This window comes from Malaya genurostris, chromosome 1 (genome assembly GCF_030247185.1).
Source record: "Malaya genurostris strain Urasoe2022 chromosome 1, Malgen_1.1, whole genome shotgun sequence".
In the NCBI taxonomy this organism is placed as follows: Eukaryota; Metazoa; Arthropoda; class Insecta; order Diptera; family Culicidae; genus Malaya; species Malaya genurostris.
Genome location: NC_080570.1, coordinates 136,558,393 through 136,578,824, shown reverse-complemented (window position 1 = coordinate 136,578,824; position 20,432 = coordinate 136,558,393). Strand labels below are relative to the sequence as shown.

The following is a 20,432-nucleotide window of genomic DNA, read 5'->3' as shown; positions in this document are numbered from 1 at the left end:
TGCTAATATATTGATAAAATTTGTCTACTTCGTCTTCGACATTTCCTTCTACACTCAAAACATTTCGCCAATTAATTATACTTAGTCTACGCTTGCCTTTTTCAAATTCAATTTTATTGTTTTCCGGCACTTCCTCATACTCCAAGTCGTGCAATTTGTGAAAAGAAGATCTAAATAAGCATTTTGTCGATTTTTTACGGAGTTTACTTGATGCAGGCCAAAATAAGAAATTTTGTCGAAAAAATAATGCAATGTTGCGTTCTCTCCTACGACTGGAAGTAAGATGGATTCATTTCCAATGTCAGAAATGATGTCCGCATGACGTTGGTTGAAGTTCCTCAATAGCATTTGAAGTTCCTTCAGATTCTACGAATAAGAACTGTGAATCAAGACTTTCCGGGATTTCAGTATTGGATATTGTTGAAACGTTCATTTGGGAAATCCGTGAGTTTTGCTGTGCATCCGAGGATCTTGAAACTGTAATAAACTAGGCTAATGAATTAATTATAATTAGAGTGTAGTTTATGGGTTCGTTCAGAGTCGAGCTAAAAGCTCGAACCCTTTCCCCCTCTTATTTTATGTAAATATGTTTCGGTGTAAATAAGCAGAAACGGATTATGCTAAGTTAATGAAATTTAGAGTTCACTTCGTTTTGGACTAGCAATTGGACTGGAAGCCTTTTTTAAGATGAGTATAATATAATACAGAAACGAGCGAATACTACGAGTACTGAAAATTATACTAACAAATTTCATTCTTCCGTGACACTTGTGGAGTGCGGAGTAGTATATACGGCCTCTACTAACAACAAGTGTTGGACTACCATCTCTTTCCAGTCCTTAGTTCGGGCTTGGCCGGTACCGGTACTGATCAAAGATCTCTGCGGTTACCAGAATAATGATTCGCCAGTCCAAGGTCTGATCAGCTAAGAATTCTCTGTACAATTTCAGCTAATTCCGATCAGTAACGCAGTGACAACCAGGGGTGGTCGCTCAACCTCAAGCTAAACATCTACAATTTTTCGATTTGTTTTGTTTGTTAACTTTTATGGGCCTTCAACGGGAAAAGGTTTGACGAAACGTACAGCAGAAAAGAAAATTCGCACCAAAAGCTATTGCAGGTACCGGACTCTAACCCGAAACTGGTCCCATACGAGGAAGTCGTTTTTCCAATTAAACAACTCTGCACATAGAACCCTTAGAGTAACAGAGGTATTTTGGCCACTTCTAATATTTTGGCCCACCTAACAAACTTCATGGATTTAATCGATGTTAAGTAACCCTTGTTGCATCGATTTGAAGCTAATCACATCGAATTACCTATTGCGGAAGGTGTTTTCAAAGATATTACAATATTTGGTTGATATTTTTAAAATGTGGGCCAAAATGCAATAAATCCTAAAGTGGGCCAAACGTTGTTCAAATAACAGTCGTTCGTATGTCGAATTCTACCGCAAGAAAACTCTTCACACAATGATATCGCCATGTTTCAAGAGCATGAATCGATCAAGAAACTGCTAACTGGCTCTCTACCTTAGAAGAAAAAAATCCAATGCAAAACACTGAAAATTATCGAGGTGTTTCTACGATATTCTGTGGGGTGGATTAATATACAAACAACAACGATGACTCAACGATCAGTTTTCCCTTACGCTATACTCGTGAGGAATTTAACAATAAAAGTCACAGTAAGACCATAAAAGTGGAAAACGAAAAAGTGTTCCGTTTAAAGTCATCGGAATGATTCAATCATAATATTCTCGATTGTTCTATCGCATCGATCAACTCTACACGTGGGAAGCGCAGACTGATTCAATCACATTTCCACCCGCGCAGCAAGGATGACGAAACTCGGAACTGTGTGGTGTCCCCTAAAACATTCGAGACCTTTTTTACTCGGGTAGTGAGATTCGCTCTTGGCAAAAGTTTTATCTCTGTGTTTACCGATTCTCACAGGAGCATGTAGTCTGTGTTTTCTCCATCTCTCTTCTCTCTTGTGTGGTATGCGGTATGAATGAAGTCTGTTATGAAGCAAAGAAGAGTCACGGCAGTGGAAGGAAATATAAAAGCATTTACCGCAAGCGGAGAGCCATTCAGTCGAAGAGAGTCCTTTGTTGAGAACTGTTTGAGTTGTACGGAAATTCGCCAACCGAAATCAAAATAGCAATTGTTAGGTGTGTGCGACAGTAAAATAAAAGGAGATAGAAGGAAAAGTGTGACCTTGTGCTTCGATAATATTTTAACCGGCGAAGGTCGAAAGCGATAACAATCGATAAACGAGCCAAGAGAATACGGTGAATTTACCTGTCCTGCATCTGCACACCCGGAGATTGTTTGATTTTTTTTTGTGAAAAATGGCCGACAGTGCAAACAAACGCAACATCCCGATCAAACTGGGTGACTTCAGTGTGATCGATACGGAGTTTTCTAGCATCCGTGAGCGTTTCGACTCCGAAATGCGAAAAATGGAAGAGGAGATGGCTAAATTTAGATCGGAACTGATGAACCGGGAGTCGAACTTCTTCGAGACCACCTCCAGGTAAGTGCACTTGGTGTAGAGTTTTGCAAGTATGAAAGCCAATTCCCAATCCATTCTTGCTCGTCATTCTTTGATTCGCTTTTGGAGTTTCGAGAGACAGAGACAAATTTTCATTCCACGAGAAAGTTTTTCGCATCAGTTCAACACTTCATTAGCTATTAGTATAGATACCTACATCATAATGAACGAAGACAGTGCAAGTTGTGAGCTTCCAAGAAATGTGTGAAAGTATGAACGAAGGAGGAATCTAGAAATTTTTGTCCAATCTAAAAATAAAAGAAACCATAAGAGAGCCAGCCGTCTTTCGTCTCGTGAAATTTGCCTTTCGACTGTTGACTGTTGATTTAGCTCTGACTGCTCTGGTCTGGCGTATGCAAATTTATGGCCTCGATGGACGGCCGGTGCACAGATAAGTTGCTTCGACCTGCGACCATCTGCGAACGAATTTGATGAATTTTGCATGTTCCGTTCGGCGCCGGGAATTGAACGTCGATCGAGGCTGTTCGTCATCGGGAAAATTTTACGCTGGCCACCGGTCTGACGTCATTGCGTGGAAATTGGCATCGTTGGATTCTCTTCGGCTGTGGTTTATACAATCGAACACATTGTTTCCGGTCGCTGGGTTAGGGTGGAAGAATGAGTCATCGCAGATGCTTATTTTTTGTTACTGCTGCTGCCTTTTGCTACTGTACAGAAGCGGCTTGCTCGATCATAGCATGCCAAGTGGTGCGTGAGCATTTTCCCATGCACATGTGCGTTTCCACAATTGCTGGTTTGTTTTGATGCGTCTCGTTTTTCTGTTGTTCATGGCAGCCGGAATGGTTATTGTTTTGGTTAACGAGATTTATCTTTTTATCTAAAAGAGAATTTCGTTAATGGAACTTACACGGAAACCCATCCGGTGGGAGTATTTATGAAAGCTTACTCGCCTCAGTGTGAAATTATGGAACTCAAGCACATCTGTCAAATTGCATCATTTTTCATCAACGAACTGAACACAAATTTTAATGCCTACTTTACAATTCGTCGCCAACTTATCAGTGCATAGCAACTCAAATTGAACTAATATTAGTGTAGCTTAGGGAGGCCAGCAAACCGCATCTGGTTTTTGTCTGGGACAACCAAAAAGACAATCGCTTAAGCCGAGTTAAACTTGACGTCTGATGAGTGGAGTTAATTCAACTTCAAAAGTGTGTTACGTTTTTATTTATACTGGTATCACATATTAATACACGTAAAATAATTGTCTGTTCTTCTGAACCTCAACTAATTTTCACATAATTGTTCTGTGGGTTTTTTAATATTCAATGATTTTGATCGGATCGTTAAAAGTTCTAGATTGTATTTTATATCTTGCAAAACAGCTCTAAAGCTGGTTACAGTTAGAGCTGAAACAAAGTAAAGCATTAAAAAATATAGAGCGGTAGCAAAAGCATTTATTACTCGAGCGAAACGACTGTAAAAACTCGTAAAAATAATAAACAAAATGAGAGGTTTGACAACTGTCATAATTATTCCGTTGAACCCGACATTATATCACCAATTGTGATAATCGTCAGAATGCGGAATGCACGCAAATAGTTGACCGTCAAGCTATTCGTGTTTTTTTTTATGTTGTCCCAAACGTGTGCAATTTAAAGGTGTGCCTTCATGTCTGCTATAATCAGGCTGCTGCTGCTTTTATCGCGTTCCTTTTTTGGGTTCAGTTTTATTAATGCCGCTTAAAACATATGACTTTTATAAACGACTTCGGGGTGACTGGATGTTGAACAAAGTCAGAGACTGTTGTGATAAAAAAAATCATTTTTACCATAGCCCATTTATTACAACTTTTGTGCGAATTAGACCATCTACACACTTCGAAAAAACCATGTGATTTCACATCTTATTATGGAGTGTCGCAGTTCATGCAAATTTATGTGAAAGAACATTGAGTATTGTGTCTAAAATTTCATGACATGAATTCTTCAAAGTTGAAATAAAAAAAAAAACCAATACTGATAGCGAACGCCGCGAGATTAAGTCACCTGTAAAATTCAAATTTGATTTTGGTATATATCGCTCAAACTCGTGGACTGTTTATCGTTGTTTTGTGCTATTGTCCAAAATTCAATTTAAAGATAAAGGAGATGGATGTTTGAAATATTCGGAGCGAGGCAATAAGATTTAGCACACGGAAAGATCGAAATCGGCATTTTGGTGAAAAAATTAGTTGATTTTCTGATTTTAGTTGGTTATTTCTTAAGACAACTAAAAAAATCTCTCTTTTGCTAATTTAGAAATTTTAATTCTCATTCCCTTAATACTAATAAAATATTACTTGAAATAATTATTTTTTACTTGAATTCACCAATTAAATTTATTTCATAACTAAGGCACACCCCATTGCTATTCAACTAATTTCTTAGTTGAATTAGATAAATAAAATGTTGTTTTCAACCAACATAACCATATTGATATATTTACGTTTCATCTTTGACTCATCAGTATAGACATTGCATTTCGATGCAAAGAGAAAAAGTTTACGTCTGCTTAGCGGTTCGAATTGAACGTGCCGAGTTTTGCATTAAGAAGTTCAATTTGAACTGCTATGCACTGATGAGTCAAGGACGCAACGTAAATATATCAAAATGAATGGTTTAATTGGCTTCTGCAATCTGGCACACTGCTGCCCAGAAAACGTAAACGCTTCGACTACTAGACACTAGATGGCACACTACTACCGAAAAGAATTTTGCAGTCGCGGTTGTCTTTTCTATATTGGCAGGTATAAATACGATAGCAACTTTCCGTGTTTTTTTTGTTCATAAAACTTTTCTTTCGGCTCATTCGCTCTTCGGCTTAACGTGGCCGTTTAACAAAAAAAAATTTTAATGTGGAACACTTTTTTGTTTTATATATAGGGATGCAAATTGGAAACTCAAAAAAAATACACGTGAAAAAGTGGTCAGGTTTTGAACAATTACAACTCAGTCAAGTTTGCACCAATTATTAATATTATTCCACCATTTGATTGGAAGTCTAAGTTTTGATTTGAATGTATCAAGCCACGTATTTTTAATTCATTAATCATTCACGACGTTACGAATTAGCGACGTGATTGTCAAAATCAACAAACGTGTGGAAAAACCTTTTTATTATTTCTTATGCGTTAAACCGAGGTAAAATGAATGATATATCTAACTTCTTATGCAATAAAAATATTATTATTAACAACATTCATAATATATTTGAACGAAAAATTACATTTATTTAAAAATTTTAAACTGTTCAACAACTTGTGAGCTCGAAATAGTTTTAACATTTATATAGCATTTCCGATCAACTGAAGGAATGACAGTGTGAAAACGCTGTGTTCCCTTAATTGCTACTGCTTTTGAGAACCGATCTTCAATTTATGTTTTCGTATATATCACAACCCAAGAAGAAGAAATCGATTGTTTTAATGGAACTCCGTGCCCATTCATACAGTTTCATTGCGGTTAAAATTGGCTGTTTATTTCCCCTTTGAAGACTTGCTCTCGTTGCAAGGCGCTTTACACTCCCAGCCACTCCATCACAAGGTCCTTTTCCATGAGCAGTCGCAAAAAAGTGCCATTCGGCTTTAATTTGGAAATCGGAGTGATGATAATATAAATTGGCGAAATTTTTTTTATTCTTGAACTGCTGTGGAGCTCCATCCCAGAAGCAGTAGATCTTTTCAATATTTATGAATTTTTTTCCCAATGTTCGATCACTTTTTCCTGGAACATATACACAGACACAGAATCATGTTTCAAGCAGTCTGAAATTCCAAACAGGCAATAGCTTCTTCATTTTCTCTGTAATATATAACTATTGGTAATAACGTGGCTTGATTATTGTTCCAGTGGAAGGCTTGCGCAGCGTCTTGAACTACGAATGCAAAATTTTCGGCAAAATCTTGCACCGCAACAATTTTTCCGGGAGCTAAATTTTCCCTCAGCTCTGTGAAGTATTTGCTTTGTTTTGAAGCCACAAAGTCATGAAGTAATAGTTTCTTGAGATCTTCCATGAGGGTGTCAAGAAACATATCAGTCTCAGTGCACACATCGAGAATAGTACAACGATCAGTTGTCCATTTTTTATAAAGATAAAATAAGATTGAAGTTTATCATGCATCGTGTTGGTTTTTGGACACGATTTGCAATTTTGGCTATAACACGATTCGTTCGGTTCTAGGCAAATCAATTTAGTCAATAGGTCCTTGTATGAAGGGTGTTCTTTATTGATCCACGAGCTGTTTTTGAAAATTTTGCTGAATTTGAATCCTGCAACATGAAAAATGTGTTATTGACGAGGTATTCACTAGACTTATGACTGTTTAAAAGAAGTACTTCAACATACGTATTTTAAAAAAGGATAACTAATCTTCCAACATTAATTTAACGTTTTCATGACTAATGCACACGCATACAGTATGAGTTCCACTGCTACCTGCCAAGACACAGTGTTGAGGTCGAAGTAATTCTGTAATTTGTTATGAAGTGAAACTTATGTTCATTAGAAATGAATTGAAACAAACAATTTTAATAATTATATGGTCAATCGAATAGTTAATCGATTTCAAATATAAAATGCAGATGTACATACGATTTTTCTCTCACTGGTTAAACTTCTAATGCAAACTCTATCGAATCCTCGACCACAAAATTGCTATGCGTTGAGCCTTGGTTACTAGATACATCGAAAAAGTTTGGCTCTGAGTCTTCCGGCGTTTGAGATTTATTTTCAAGAGAATAAGTTATCACATCTTTACGACATTTTGTGCATAGTAAAGAGTTTTTACCAACACCACTAAATATCCATAACTTGTCAACAGGAAAAGGACGTAAATCACTGATCGCTTTAGAATCTGAAGAAAAAAACACGTTGCAATGTTTGGTTTTGAGATAGAGAAATATATCTAATGAAATCAACTTACGAGATAATGGCTTTCCAAACGGATTGTTCTCCTTTTGTTGTTGAGTGAACTCATGTTTTAATGCAGTAAAGGAATTTCACATCACTTGAAATTATGCGCTTAAACTCGTTGACAATATTAAAAAAAAACCACTTACGTTATTATATATTTACACGGTTAAAGTCACAGTAAACCAGAGTATTATAAAAAAAACACAATATCAATTTACCAGCAGGTACAGAAATTAATGAAGTCTGTGATAGAGAAAATCGCAACTGAACACTACTGTCGATGTAACTACAGTTTACTGTTTTGCGCTTTTACTGCTGTTGATGCAAAAAAATATTTTTTAAGTTCTCAAAATATTTATATAAAAAAGCTGGAATATTTTTACATAAGAACATGTATATTTTAAAATTTTTGCATTTAATTTAAAGATCGAAAAAAATCGAATTAAAAGTGTTGTTTTTCAATTAATTGAAATTTTAAGTGCGCGCCAAAAATCAATGGTGTAACTCCGCCCATTAAAAAGTACACCAAACATCTTCTTTTGGTTCAGATTATCATATAAAGCTTCATCGAAATCGGAGATGCGCGGGTTCAGAACTGTGTCGGAAATTGGTGGAATGACCCATATATGTCTTCAATAATTGGCACGATGCGCCCCGACAAAATTCACTGGGTATTTGCGACAAACTTACACTAGCATTCACCACACAACCACTGAAAATAGCCACACCAACACATTCACACGTGGATTGGACAGTCGGTTCACTATTCGCCCCATCGTCCATTGATTCGCTGTAGCAATTGTTCTTAGTGGAAGCATCGTTGTGGTATTTCTCTACCTGTTTCCATTTCGTTGTACATTTGACACAGTTGTTAGCTTATTTGATGTGTGTTTTTGACTTTCGTATTGTACATATGACAATTTCTTTTTTCCCGATATTATAACAATTTTGCATTACATTCGCATTCTAACGCACGGTTCATCACTGATTCGATCGAAACCTGAGATGTCTCGACGAAGTATTTTTCCGCCCGTCATGCTGCTTGCTGTTGCCGGCGACTCTCCGACGGGTGTGGGCATCAGCAAGTGCCTGTGACCGGAGCAATCACGGTTCATATTTCGTAATCAAGCCACGCATTCCGCATTTCCATATTTGTAAAACCCGTGGCAGCCCCGTGCAGCCGGGTAGCGGCACGGCATGACAAATATGAAATTGACCGCGTGTTTCCCTAAATGGAGTGAACCTTCTGTGAGCCCACTCGTTGTGTGCTTCCTATTGGAGTCGGTCGAGAGCCGGTCTTTGCATAACCTTCGATGCCGTTTCGGTTGGTTTGATCAGTGGATGTTGAACACATCGGCGGAACGCCGATGATGTCACAGTCTGAAAGTGTTTTTGTGTTTTTCTTAGGTGAGCTAGGGTAGGATGGATTCTGAGTTATACCTCTCTAAGCGAAGTGATTGATTTGGAACCTATCCAAAAATAGTTGATCCCTTTCAAGGCCGCTGGGATCAGTGTTGCAGTGACTCAATTCCGAGTGTATACAAATTAAAATTATGTCGCCTGCTTTGCACACTAGAACGGACAAACCTTTCGAGATTCCTTAATCTATGAGCGTGTTTCATGACATTCATCAGAGTGTGCCCGAAAATAGAATGAGTGTGTGTTTTCTTTCGATAAATATTTCGTTTATTTGGCATTCCTCGAAACTAATCAAATAATAAAAATTGTAGTTCCATTTCAGTCGCGAACCAAACCAAACTAACCAAATAATAGATTAGATACTAGCCCGTAACAAAACTACCACTAACAGTAAGATTTTTTTCTTTTCTTTCTCCCGCCAATCTAAAAACAATTCTCCTCGGTACAAAACAAAAAAAAACAAAAACAACTGACTAAACAAATCAAAATTAACGAAAAACCTCGCGCATGCGCATAACAACCCTTCTCGCCTTGAAAACGCAAACTGTCGCGCTGCGGTCGCTAACTGTCCGAACCGAATGAACCTAAACAGTTTTTCCACCAAAAAGACAGCAACGTCCAGCAGGTATTTACCGTATATCTGAGATTACTATCACCACCAATCTATAGTTACACGTTAATTTTTCTTGGCCTGCTATATGTTGTTCCTTCAAATCCCCTTTCAAAACACACACAAAGCAAATAGCCTACGTTACTAAAAGGGAATGAATGTTACTGTTGCTTTAGAGTTGTCATAATTCTGTAGTTATTTACCTTAAAATTTATTCTATTACCGCCGTACCAATAAGCATAGCATGACAGCATACTGCAAATTAGATTTGGCCTTGATATTTGATCACCATTTAACCCATTTAAGGATCAGTTAGTGTCAATTAATCAATCGCACCTAGTCACGTTTTGTTGTTAACTCGTTCAATTTTGTACTAATTCCTACGTGTTTACTTTTCTTTCCAAAAGTTACTAGTTACAATAGTTGCTATATTTGCACCATCAAACGTCATCATCATCATCATCATCATCATCACCATTACCGCCAGTAAACCGTCATATTCGCCGGAACATTGCGTTGTGGTTTTGTTTCAATATTGAGTTAAAATGCTCCAATCCATGAATTTCTTAAACGCCTACGTAATCCGTTCAACCCCCGGAGCCCAGAAGTTGTAGAAGAGTGAAACGCTAATATTTACTTTCGTTGGCAATGTTTCTCGTTGCTCGTGCCTCTTGTTCTACAACCAACAAATGGAATCGATGCAGTGACATCGCTTATTGACAACCCTTCATCGAAACTCCCATAGAGAGATAGACCACTCGAACGAAAACAACTGCAGCTGTATACGAGTATGCGACAGATTACCGAACTGCCAGAGGATCTGTTTATTATTTATTAGTTTTTATTATTAGTACATGATCTCATCAAAAGCCGCTGGCCGCCCCCGGTGCTGTTCGACTTACTGTTCGTGTGCTTTCCCCAACCTTCCGCCGGACTTCCTCCGATGATCCGCTGATGACGGGATAAGCCACCGCGAAATAGCAACAAGTGAAAATTAACACATTACCCGCACCATCAACCATTCCGAGCAAACGACGACGACGACGATTCGTCCGTTCTTTTTTTTGCTGGTAGTTGTGGTATTTACTAATGAGTTGCAACTCGAATGATTGATTGGATTGTATCGCTTTAGAGACTACAGATAAACCATGCATTTTGCGATTTGTGTTATCGTGACAAGACAGAATCGAACCAATCGTGCCGGGAATGGCAATGACACTCTCGAAAAAATCATCAAAGCTTGAAAGATATTCTGTTCACGTGACCGATTTTCATGATGCGCAATTTGGAGCGTTGGCTTGAGTTCGGAATTTCATGATCTCCGGTAAAACAACGTATCGATGCGGTTTTTCAATTCTTCGTATGAAGTGCACTGTTGTCCAGCAAGGTCATGCGTCAGTTGTCGGTACAGATTGAAATCTGGAGGTGCTATATCAGGGCTGTATGGCCGGTGAGGGAGCACTTCTTATTGCAACAATTTTAGGGGAAATTTTACCAAATTGCTACTGTCGTAGTGCTAGGCTCAAACGCATGATTATAATAGATAATAGATGACACCCATCTGATCCCACAAAATCCGGCACCAAATCGCTTAATTTTTTAACCATTCCCATAGTTATAGGGGGCAATGTAAGGTAGCTTTCGAAGTCATTGCATTTGGTAACTGTCTTTGTACAATAGATGTTTTAATTCTTCAACATGAAAAAACTCTTGTCTTTCATCAGACACTTTTAATTTTTTATTTCAAAATTGTGACTTTTCAACTTTCCAAACCAGAAAGGTCATTAGTTACCAGGTGTAACGTAGAGATGGTCGAGTAAGCATTTTTTCAAACCCGAACCCGACCCTTACCCGATCGAGAATAAAAACCTGTGTTAATCCACCTAGTGGTGTAATGATGCCTTTCTCATATCAAACATTCTATCATATATAATACTGTGATATTCTTTAAAATAGAATTCTTCTAATCTTGAAAGATTAACCGGAATTGGTTTAGTTGTCCGTTTAATGATAATGACTATCAATTGGAGTAGTTTTTTTGCCGATTTAGAATTTTTTCACGTTTTCTGTTTCGCCCGCGTGAAACTATACAATTTTTAACGCACTTTACCCTATAATTCCGGAACCAGATTTCGGATCCGGATGAAATTCTGGACCTTCCATTAAAACCTAAGTTTGCAAAAATTGGTCAAACCATTACTGAGAAAAGTAAGTGAGATCAATTTGAGAAAATATGACCACTATTTCCTTCGCCTCCGGAATCAGAAACTGTGAACCAGGATAGCCGAAATCATTTTGTTTGACCGTCTACTGATAATGACTATCGAATGGAGTAGTTTTGGGGTTAGTTTAGATTTTTTTTCGTTTTCTTGTTCCGCCCCTCTGTTACGGTATAAATTTTTTTACAAACTTTACCTTATAATTCTGGAACCGGAAGTCATATCCAAATGAAATGCAGAAGTTTTGTGTGGGACCATAAGACCATTCATTTGAATCTAAGTTTGTTAAAATTGATCATGCTATTTTTGAGAAAAGCGAGTAAGTAAATTTAAATTGGAATTTTTACTCTAATCACCTTATAATTCTGGAAACGGAAGTCGGATACAAATGAACTTCGGAAGTTTTGTAAACGACCATGAGAATCGAAGTTTGTGGAAATCCGTCACGTCATCTCTGAGAAAAATTAGCACACATATTTTGATTTTTATGCACATTTTACCCCATAACTCCGGAACCGGAAGTCAGATCCAAACAAAATTCCGGAATAAGAGCTTTCATTCGAATATCAGTTTGTGCAAATTGGCTTAGACATCTTCGAGAAAAGTTGGTGCATTCATTTTTACATTTTTTCTGCATCCTAACATACATACCGGATCCGGAAGGCAAATCAAAATAATATTCAGGAACTTTGTATGGGGTCACAAGACCATTTGAGTCTTAGTCTTAGTCTATTCCAAACCCGTACCCGATAAAAAAATAAAAAATTTTACCCGTACCCGACCCGTACTTTTTTAAAATGAAATCCGACCCGAACCCGACAAATATATTTTTTTCTGTACCCGAACCCAACCAATACCTGTCAACCAATTTCAATTTAAAGAGCGTGTTTCTATATACGACTATTTAAAAACGAACGAAATACTTTGAAGTTGCCATATAATGCTTCTTTCGTGCAGTCATTGTAAATTGATAGGCAAATTGTTTCATTTCGAAAATATGCGTAATATGTAAAAGTAATTCCGGAACCGAAAGTCGTATATTTTGACAACTGGAATAAATATTTGAAAATTTGCTAGAAATATCTTTTTTCTGTTATCCCCGTAGTTCGTCGTTCGTAGTTTCTATAATTTTCGAACAATTTTACTTTTGCTTATTACTGGAATAGTAAAGAAAATGTTTGTGATCGTGTCAAAACATTAGGAAGAGAAACTAAACTTGCTTACTTGGTTGCTTTTTTACCCTAACCTCTCCACTCCCTTTATAAAAATATTTTGTATATTGCAAAGTTTATTGATCTGTAGTAATTCCATCTTCAGAGCGAATATTCTTCTATTACTCACAACCGTCTCGAACAACGTTGAACTATTCCCTGCACGAAAGAGAGAAAGGTGAAAATGAATAAGCAATAATCGTAGAGAACCCGAATCTACTAATACATTCTTCGCTGCTGGTATACATCGTGCATGTTTGTTTTATACATTCGTTCATTTACTTTACTCTTCGAATTGGTTCGAATAGCGTCACTGCGATGATCGTTGGTTTCCATTCTTCGCGAAGCATTCTTCATCTAATAAATTCATCATATCTCGTGCGGTAGCAGCAATGGGGGAGTGCTGGGATATGGTTAATCACACACACACATAAGACTATGGTATTAACGCAGGGGGAAACGTCTTAATTTGCTTGTTTCAAAGACAGAATGAACGATCATCGCGAATTAGGTTTTGACGATGATCGCTGCATGAATATTAGTTTAAGATTCGCGTTAAGTCATTCGGGGATATGTTCGATGCGAATAACAACTGCAAAGAATAGATCTTCATGCGAGCAACGAAGCAGCGTCGACTTCGTTCGCGTTCGTTGCATTTTGATATTCAAGCAACATTGAGTTGAAGAAAATCGGTTGAGCGCTCGCTGAGAAAATCGAGTGCACTTTCTCTTCATTTTTTGCACATTTCACCCCGTTACTCTCGAACCGGAAGTTCGATCCGGGTAAAATTCAACAGCAACTTATGGGTTTAAGAGAACTTTCATTTTATTCTAAGTTTGTGAAAATAGGTTCAGCCCTCTCCGGGAAAATCGAGTGCATATTTTTGTTACACACACAGACATTTGCTCAGTTCATCGAGCTGAGTCGAATGGTATATGACATTCAGCCCTTCGGGCCTTGCTTAAAAAATCGGTTTTCACAGTGATTGCATAGCCTTTCTATATGAGAAAGACAAAAAGTTAGTTGTTATTGTATTCACATGAATCCGCTCATGTTTTTGACATAACCCATCCGCTATTCTTAAGACGATAATATAGGTTCTTTCATTCGGTTTTACAAACAGAATATTGATTGAGATTTATACTCTAGCCGAGGTTTGTTGACATTTGAAATCGCTGTTGACATCCGTTTCGCGATCCTCAGCGATTTGGCTCAAGTGCACGCATTTGCTCAGGTTACTGGAGCTTTGATTTATCTTAATCATTGTAAACAGAGATCCCTGAAAAGTAATCAGTTTAAATTTTTGATTCATAACCTGTTGGTAGAATTTGGTAGGTTCTTGTGGAAAATTAGTTTGGTAACAAAAATGCTTAGACTACCTAACTTTTCAATTTTTGCTAGCCATAAAAAAAACACACAGTTTTGAAAATATTTATTTATGATTTGGAAAAACATGGGGTGCGTTTTACCCATTTTCTCCTCTACATACTATGCAAGATGTCAATTATTCAAATTGCTTTGTGTTTAAAATAGACGCGGGAGGGTACGGAAAATGACATGCTGAGCTGACACGATTTTTAATTAGTGTCCATACAAGGGTGTGAGCTTTTTGCTATGATATGCTCGATTCTCAATGTTGTCATACAGCAAACAAATTTGTGTGGGTTCGAGGACGTGGGATGTTTTTTTTTATATTATGAATGATAAACGTGGAAGTATGAATTCAATTTTAAAAGCGGGGGACGGGTATAGTGTGATGGGTAAGTCGATGCCTTTCACGCTGCCCGCTTGGGTTCGATTTCCAACCCCGCACATAGGGTCAGAAAGTTTTTCTGGCCCGAAGAGGTGAATGACATTAATGTTAAAGCCTCTATAATAGAAACAACAACAACAAAAACAATTTTAAAAGCCAAAAAAAAAAACTGAAATGGAAAGTAATCTTTATCTATTAGGTTTTGCAAGAACATAACATAAGCTCACCAAAATGAACAGAATTAACTTTTTTGACAGTCGCCTTGTATTTGTTTACAGTTTAAAAGTTCATCATTTGAATTTAAAAATTGCAAGTCGCCTCACACTAAACAGATTTATACAAATATCGCTCCTTGATGGTGGAAAAGCCTGAAGGGCAGTCTTTTTAGTTCTTTGTACGATGGAACACGTTTTTAACAGGCACTTTTTCGTCATTTTTCAATTTTTAATTTGCAGTCGCAAAACAAAACAAACACACGGCAGCTGTCATAGATGAACTTGATTCATCGGCAGTTTATTTGTGTCGATGGCCACTCGAATGAACTACCGATAAACTGCCAATGAATCAAGTTCATCTTTTGACAGCTATCAGTGTTTTTAATCACGATAACGGTACCGGAATGTTTGCCGCATAGCACTGAAATAATTTCTATTGGAATTCACTTTGCCAGAAAAAATTCAAACTTTTACGATGACACGCGAGGACAAGTAACGTGTTCCCAATAGTGCCGTGTCGAGTCAAGTAACAGACAATGATTAATGACAGACACGTAAGCGCTGAATGTTTAAGCCGTTAAAAATAGTTTGCACCTGTAATGTGTTTTTTTTTGCTCTACCCATTTGCTGTTGCACTGTTTCGAGCTGCAGAAAAAAGATTTTTCGTCTGCGTTCTGAACGGAAATTTTCTTAAGTCTAGCAGCCTCGAAATGTTGTTTTACTTTCGATTTAAAAATTTTTGTTTTCGAGGCTAGACATCGTAAACGATTCCACTTGGAATGGGAGTTTTGATTTTAAATAATTTAATCATCCTCTACTTTCAGAGTAATTTGATACTTCGAATTAATCGACAGAATGGGAGATGATTTGTTTGCTCACGTGGAAAGCAAGGTTTCAAAACCGCCTGTTTTGAAACCTTGCTTTTGACGTACGCCGAATTTCATTCACTTACACGGAACAGGTGTGTAACCGAAGTAGGCGTCGCGTGTTTTATTAGCTAATCTATGCTCACGCCCTTGATGGAACGAATCATTTCAGTTCAAAGTGCCTCCACCTACTATTTTCGTCTAATTTTCGCTTGATAGTGAAACACGATTCAAGACTGATCTAGCGATTATCGCGTTGACCGTGCCAACCAAAAATATCGGAAAAGCGTAGGAGTTTGATTATGCGTAACGTGATTTTGCTTTATGAAGTCACAATCACACACGAGCAGCAAGATTCGATGACATAGGATTGACCAATCGGTAGCAATGACGACTACGACGACGACGCTGCGTTTGATCGGGGGCGTTGGTGTTTTGCTCCGATGGGTAACCGCATAAGGACATGTTATTGTCAACGGTCGTTTTTCCTTAGTTGTTGTGGTAAGAATTCTTTCCGATCAGATGATGTCATCCGTTCACGTTGAGGAAACGGTTCTGTTGGTTGCTTGACATTTGGCCTTTTCAAACTCAGCAAGCCATGAAAAAAAAACAATCGGATTGTGGTTTCGGAAGGAAACGTTTGATTGTGATTTATGAGATTGGGCAGTAATTCCGTGATGTGCCGTGAGCTCGGTCTTCGGTCTTTTGTTGTCCGTCGAGTGTTAATAACTCACCGTCGCCGAGTATGCCGTGCTCGATTGACCTAGTTCGGGAAAGGTGTGCCCAGAATGTCTGCACGCCATTGTAAAATTCGTGCCGGTGACGTGCCGTATGTCGTAATTCGAAGGTTTATTTCTAGGTCGGAAGAAAATTTGTTAAGCATGCTGACGATTAATAACGAAACGTTCGTGATCAAAAATGTAAAATATTCTAAAGGACGCCGGTCAACGATTTATATTGAGCCCAATTTTAGATTTCGATACGGTCACTTATAGTCAATACAGTAAACAGAGTCGTAGTCCTAGTCCTAGTTAGCCGGAGACTACTTCCAATTCTAGCATCAGTAGGCTTGTCTTCTAGTGAGTTAAAAAAAGGGTTTCACTGTCATACGTAAATTATCTACACAATGAGTCTTGCTTCGCCGAGAGCCAATTCCTCCAATTTTACGCCTATTAGTCATAATTTGTTGTCACTGTTGTTATCGTCTGTGTCAGCTGTGTCATGATTTTCACCTCGGAAACATTTTCCTCCTCTCTAATATATCTACATATACAAAGTGCCTGTCCGAGAGTCACCACCCATTAGTGTATAGAGTTGGCAGCTTGAGCGGTTCTCATTCCAAACCGAACAACAAACTCACGGAACGGTCAGACTGTCGCCGTTTAGGCGTTTGGCTGTTGTGGTTGATGGGTGCGTTATTTATAGACCGCCAGCACGCGGGTTCATCTCATTTCAAAACATTCCAAACATTTCTGATTTCATCTTAGGGAAAAATATAGACGCATTTCCATTCATGTAGGTCATTAAGTAAGTTGTAGGATTTTTGTTTGTAGGCACAAATACTGAATTACATTGATTGCATGATAGTATAGATTTTCCATTGTTCTAATTTGGTTGTATTCCATCAAACACTTCATAATATTATGTAATCTGCTAAAATCCAGATTAATTTTACCTAAAGTACAATGTTATATTGTACAATGTCACAGTTCAATCATCTCTATCGACTATGTGATCTTTGCAAATCTACTTGAAGACATCCCAACACTGCATTCTCAAATTTAATGTCATTTTTGACATTGCACTACAAGTCACAGAAGGTTGTTCTGCTTAAACTTCGTTCGCATCAGTGTATTATATCACACGATAAAACGAAATGATCACAATGTTTACGAACTAATAACGTAATTTGAATCAAGTCAAACATTATATAGGACAACGGCTCCCTATTTAATCTCATTTTTAGAAACGTTACCTCAAAAATCAGATTTAGCCACTAAAATCACTAGAATTTTTTCATATTTCTGCTTAATTCGCCTTGCTCCATATTGGGAATTGATTCACATTTGTTGGAAATTGAACTAGTGATGTGATGTGATGTGATGTGAAGTGAAGCCACCATCAGTTCAAGGACTTGCCAGTGGATGCGGGTAGACTTACAGTAGCCCCGATATGACTCATCCATTCACCTTCTTACTATAGCTGTTACCGAAAAGCGAACAAAAAGGGTTGGGCGGATACGTAAGTAGAGTCACTTACTCGTATTCCGCGGGAATAAAAGATGCTCTTCCAACCATAATATCCAGTGCATGGATGAAGCATATCGCTATACATGCTTGAACCCGCCTGATGGTTTGTTTGAGAAGGGCGCGTCAGACTCATTTCAAACCTTCAGAAGGAAACAAGTTTCCTTCAAGTGACTTGGGCTGGCTATCCACAATCCCTCGTCCAGTCATCAATTCGTCCGATGCCCTGGTGCTCCCTCCCCTTTACGCCCCCGTGCAAAATGTTTTATATTGATAAATACAATGAAACATAGTGTAATGAAATTAATATAACATAAAATGATATAATAGATTACAAAATAATATAATATAACATAATATAATATAATATATTTTAATTAATTATAATATAATACAATGCCATACAATATAATATAATATATTACAAAACATGATATAAAATAACAGTTAATGTAGAGTGTCAGTTATGCTCTTCTATCTTCGCAATACTGCAGGAAGTAGAATATTTCTCTTCTAATAACAATAATAATATATACATCTATAAAAATAATATATGTTATTATTATTGATGACAAATTAATAATAATAACAATAAATATCATTCAGTAAAAACCATTCAAGCGAAGAGGTTGTGTTTCGATTGTACCGGCTCGTGAGGTAACGGCTGCTACCGAGACAATTCTAAGCTTCAGGTAGTTAAACTGCCCATAGCAAACGCAATATTCGGGGCGTTTCCCGACTGGAAAGCTAGCAACGAAGGCCATCCCGTTCATACGCACAGAGGTGTAGAGACACAGAGGTGCGAGAGCATAGAAGTGACGAGTCACAGAGGTGCCATCGCATAAAGGTGCGAAGACGAAGGGGTGCAAAGGCACAGAGGTGCTAAAGCAACCCAGTGCTGATCTACCAGGTACCAGAATTTGTACGCTGCGTAGGATCAAAAGAGACGGCATATATCGCGAGGTGCTACACTGCAAGCATCGCATTTGATCGCCACCAAGAGCAAAAGCACTGTACCTGGGGTCAGGTACAGCAAGTGCAGTGGTGTTCACAACGACGGCAGAGCAACTGAAATAGCAGTAAACGACAGAAGACTGCCAATTGGAAACAGCAAAAGACTGCCAATTGGAAATCGTTGGAAGAGCTTCACGTCGTTCTTCACGATAAAGGAACAGAGACATCAGCTACAAGGTAGATTTAATTTAATTTATTTTTTATTTCTTATATCTGAAATTTTACTAAACATAAGTTTTTATTTTGGTATTATTAATTTACAAAAAAAATTTAATGTAATGGATGATCTCATGGAAGATCATCCGAATCCGATTCCGGATACTAGTAAAAGTTTAAATACTCCGAGGGCTAAACATTATCCACAGGGTACCACTGGGCCATGGATAGTCTATCTTCGAAAAAAAGAAAAGATTTTAAACTTGATGCAAATTACAAAGGATTTGACATCACATTTCTCTGAAGTTAAAGAAATCTGTAAGGTTAATAGAGATAAAATTCGAGTTGTAGTTAACGACTTGAAACAGGCAAACGATATTGTAACCTGTAAATTATTTGCTATTGAATATCGAGTTTACATTCCATCGAAGGAGGTAGAAATTGACGGTGTTGTGACTGAAGCAAGTCTGACAGCAGATGATTTACTTAAAAATGGAGTTGGCCGTTTTAAAAACTCCATGCTTGAGGGAGTTAAGATACTCGAGTGCAAACAATTGTACTCAGCATCTATTGTCGATGGAAAAAAGTCTTATCGTCCCTCAGATTCGTTTCGCGTAACATTTGCCGGATCTGCATTGCCTAGCCATGTCTATATCGATAAAATTCGTCTTCCTGTTCGGCTTTTCGTACCGCATGTTATGAATTGCACGAACTGTAAAAAATTCGGACATACAGCTACTTACTGTAGTAATAAGTCCAAATGTATCAAATGTCAAGGGCCTCATAAGGATAATCTTTGCGATAAAGATGTTGAAAAATGTGTTTATTGTGGGGAAAGCCCTCATGATGATCTTTCAGTGTGCGCTGCATTTAAGCTGCGTAAAGACAAAATGAAGCTTTCTTTAAAAGCACGGTCTAAGCGCACATATGCAGAAATGCTCAAAACGGTCATACATGTCTCCCCTTTGGAAACCGAAAACGGTTTTTCAAATCTTGCGGAGCCAGAGGAATCTGACTCTGACGGAAATAGTGAAGATACCTCGTTTGTCACTCCTCAAGGGTCTGTTAAGAGGAGATTAACAAACCACAAAATACCAAAAAAGACACCTAAAATTATACCTTCAAAAAAAGATCCCCGTGTTAAAGCTAAAAAGCCAAATTTAAAACCAAAAACTGTGCCTCCTGGTTTGTCAAATTCACAAACCAATCCAGGAACTAGCTCAAGAAAAGACAATAATCCAGTGGGCTCCATT

The 20,432-nt window shown here is 37.8% G+C and overlaps 1 protein-coding gene across 2 annotated transcripts in view; it reads left to right on the top strand.

Annotated features, from left to right (window-relative positions):
* The first annotated feature begins 2,081 nt into the window (after window positions 1-2,081).
* LOC131425863 (heat shock protein beta-1) overlaps window positions 2,082-20,432 on the top strand; it is a 35,478-nt gene continuing 17,127 nt past the window's right edge. Inside the window, exons 1-2 of one of the 2 annotated variants that reach the window (XM_058588111.1) lie at window positions 2,082-2,538; window positions 9,482-9,514. In XM_058588111.1, the coding sequence (XP_058444094.1) occupies window positions 2,354-2,538; window positions 9,482-9,514 (218 nt within the window). In that variant the 5' untranslated portion in view covers window positions 2,082-2,353. The remainder of the gene's footprint in view (window positions 2,539-9,481; window positions 9,515-20,432) is intronic. The other variant, XM_058588112.1, reaches the window with a different exon arrangement.